Raw genomic sequence first — 3,113 nt, 5'->3', positions numbered from 1 at the left:
CTAACGTGCAAGTGGCTGAGCCATCCACAGACACGTGTACCCTTAACGTAGTTCTCGGGGATATTCAGCGTGACACAGCGTGACAAGGCTGACCCTTTGAATTACAGGCACAACAGAAACAGGAAGTAAGAGTGAGAGAAAGTTGTGGTGAAAGAGTACAGCAAGGTTCACCACCATCCCCTGCGGGAGCCTCGTGGAGCTTTAGGTGTTTTCGCTCAATAAACACTCACAATGCTCGGTCTGGGAATCGAAACCGTGATCCTATGACCGCGAGTCCGCTGCCCTAACCACTGGGCCATTGCGCCTCCACTGAAGAAAGATAACTGTGCATGAAACAGTATTCTCATGATACTGATGCCCGTAATAGTTCACCACATCTCAAAGCTGTTTCGTCTCGCTCAATGAAATAGCTATGAAGACATGATTATAATAGCTAAGAGATTTATGCATGCCTGATGTACAATATATCGAACATAAAGAAAAACACGATCAATATCCTCGTAGACATGACTGGAGATTCGTTTTGAGATCACATCTAAATATCCATAACTCATCAACATAGTTGCATAGTTAGTACTGAACTCATTGAAGTTGGTAATATTGATTTCAAGTTTTGGCACGAGGCTAGCAATTTTGGGGGAGGGGGAAATCGATTACATCGACCCCAGTGATATCTATTTTATCGATCCCAAAAGGATGAAAAGCAAAGTCGATATCGGTGAAATTTGAACGCAGAACGTTAAGTCGGATGAAATACTGCCAAGCATTTTGTCCGGCGTGCTAACGGTTCAGCCAGCTTGCTGTCCTAATTGAAGTCGGTAATATTCCTCTCTACTATAGGCACGAGGCCTGAAATTTCGGGGCATGGAGTAAGTCGATTACATCAACCCCAGAGCTCAACTGGTACTTACTTTTTCGACCCCGAAAGGCTGAAAGGCAAAGTCGATCGCGGCTGAATTTGAACATAGACCAGAAAGATGGACGAAATGTCGCTAAGCATTTTGCATGGCGAGATAACGATTCCGCCAGCTAGCCGCCTTGAAGTTGCTACTATTAGAAACTATTTCTGTCCTACGTTTCTGATCTTCATACTCTGCTCAGTGGTAAAACTTTAATCAATAGTAAACAGTCTTGTTACAAATATTACACTTATTTAACATATATAACAGTTTTCGGTTAAAATCGTCTGACAGTGTCTAAATGAAATATCCAGATAATCTGCAATATCCGGGATGATTGGTCATCAAAGATTTTAAATATTTTCTTTCATCTTATCGATCATTTTATCAGCGAATTATATAAATGGTTACCCTGAACATGGATCAACTTTTACTAATTTTCAAAGAGCTCAGAAGCATTTTAATCATTGGTAATCTGCAGCATTAAGCCTAATGGTCGTCATCAAATTTGTTAACATCTGAAAGATTGATAATTTTTCACACGAAACTTTAGTTGCGTATGTCGTTTTACTTTCCTGTCTACAGTTTTGAAGACATCATTAAAAAGGTACATCTGTCTTTTAAAACGTATTTCTCAACATTCATAGCAGTTGAGAGGAAATGACTCGTCCCAGGGGTAGATTCATACTTGTGCTGTGTACATACTTCGTAGCAGCTCACCGACCGCATGCTGTCACATACGATAAAACTTACCGGGCCTTTTTTCTTTGGTTATCCAAGTTATATTAACATCGACATATACCACACATGCGCGCGCGCGTCTGTATGTGGATGGATGTATCCAACAATCTATGTAGCCATCTAAGAATATTTAGTCTGAATATCTAAATTTCCATTACTTAATTGTCCTTTAGATTAATAGGAATGAGTGATATATGTAGTTGTTTTAATTGTGATAGTTTATGAACGTGAGTTCCCTCTTTAGGTCAGTCAGACAATATATACTATGACTCAAGGGGAACATGCAAACAACTTCACAGGTAGGAGAATATAGACTTATATGTATATGTCCTTCAGGATGTAAGGCAAAGTCGACCTCGGCGGAATATTGAACTCAGAACGTAACGGCAGACGAAATACTGCTAAGCATTTCGCCCGGCGTGCTAACGATTCTCCTCGCTCAATGCCTTCGGCAGTCTTAAAAATAATAAACGTAACATTAATTAATAATAATTACTGTATGTATGTATGTATGTATGTATGTATGTATGTATGTATGCATGCATGTATGTATGTATGTATGTATGTATGTATGTATGTGTGTGTGTATGCTTGCGTGTGTGTATGTATGTGTGTGTATATGTGTGTGTGTATATGTGTGTGTGTGTGCGTGTATGCTATGTGCGTATATGTATATGCGTGTGTTGTACATGTGCATGTGGTATGTGCGTATATGGATATGGGCATAATTTGAATATTTCTTTTTATTTTCAGCAACAACGCTTAAACCGAGCGACGCAGAATGGGTTGGAGCCTGGTGGCTTGGTTTCGTCATTTTAGGGATCATGATCATATTCTTCTCACTTCCGTTGATCATATACCCACGCCAGAATCCTTATGAATGCACCAAATCTATCCCACTGAAGGGTAAATAGTTTTACCACTATATAAACTCAACAAGTATGTATACACATATATGTTTATTGTGCACAAGTATGATAATACATGAATACTAAAATACACAAATGCTAATATGTTAGTGTTTAGGGTGTTGTATTCACGATTGCGAAACCGTGGTTTCGATTCCCAGACCAGGCGTTGCATATGTTCTTGAATAAAACACTTCATTTCACATTGCTCTGCGATCATTTTGTCATCTGATATGTGGCACGTTGTACACCTGTATAGGTAATATGGATTTGATGGTGGGAGTGAGCTTATATGAACACAAACATTTGATCGCCATAAACAAATCAACTGTGTGGTAGCTCAGCAACAAATTGCAGAACCCTCGTACGTAGTCTAACGACGGGAGAGTCCATGTTGTACGTGTGTGTGGACGCATAGCCTAGTGGTTAGAGTGTTGCATTCCCGATCGCGATATCGTAATTTCAATTCCTAAACCGGAATTGTATTCTTGAGCAAAAAAACTTCATCTCACGGGCTCTGCATCACTCTACGACACATGACGTGACGTGTGGTACACAGGACACT

The 3,113-nt window shown here is 39.9% G+C and overlaps 1 protein-coding gene across 4 annotated transcripts in view; it reads left to right on the top strand.

Moving 5' to 3' along the window:
• The window catches only part of LOC106881728 (solute carrier organic anion transporter family member 2A1), a 21,096-nt gene extending 18,508 nt beyond the window's left edge, over positions 1 to 2,588 (top strand). For 3 of the 4 annotated variants that reach the window (XM_014932224.2, XM_014932219.2, XM_052967701.1), the window contains exon 6: positions 2,394 to 2,588. In XM_014932224.2, coding sequence (XP_014787710.1) covers positions 2,394 to 2,554 — 161 coding nt within the window. In that variant the 3' untranslated portion in view covers positions 2,555 to 2,588. The remainder of the gene's footprint in view (positions 1 to 2,393) is intronic. The other variant, XM_052967702.1, reaches the window with a different exon arrangement.
• The last annotated feature ends 525 nt before the right edge of the window (positions 2,589 to 3,113 follow it).

Source organism: Octopus bimaculoides, chromosome 4 (genome assembly GCF_001194135.2).
Source record: "Octopus bimaculoides isolate UCB-OBI-ISO-001 chromosome 4, ASM119413v2, whole genome shotgun sequence".
Lineage (NCBI taxonomy): Eukaryota > Metazoa > Mollusca > Cephalopoda > Octopoda > Octopodidae > Octopus > Octopus bimaculoides.
This window is presented reverse-complemented; position numbering and strand designations above follow the sequence as displayed.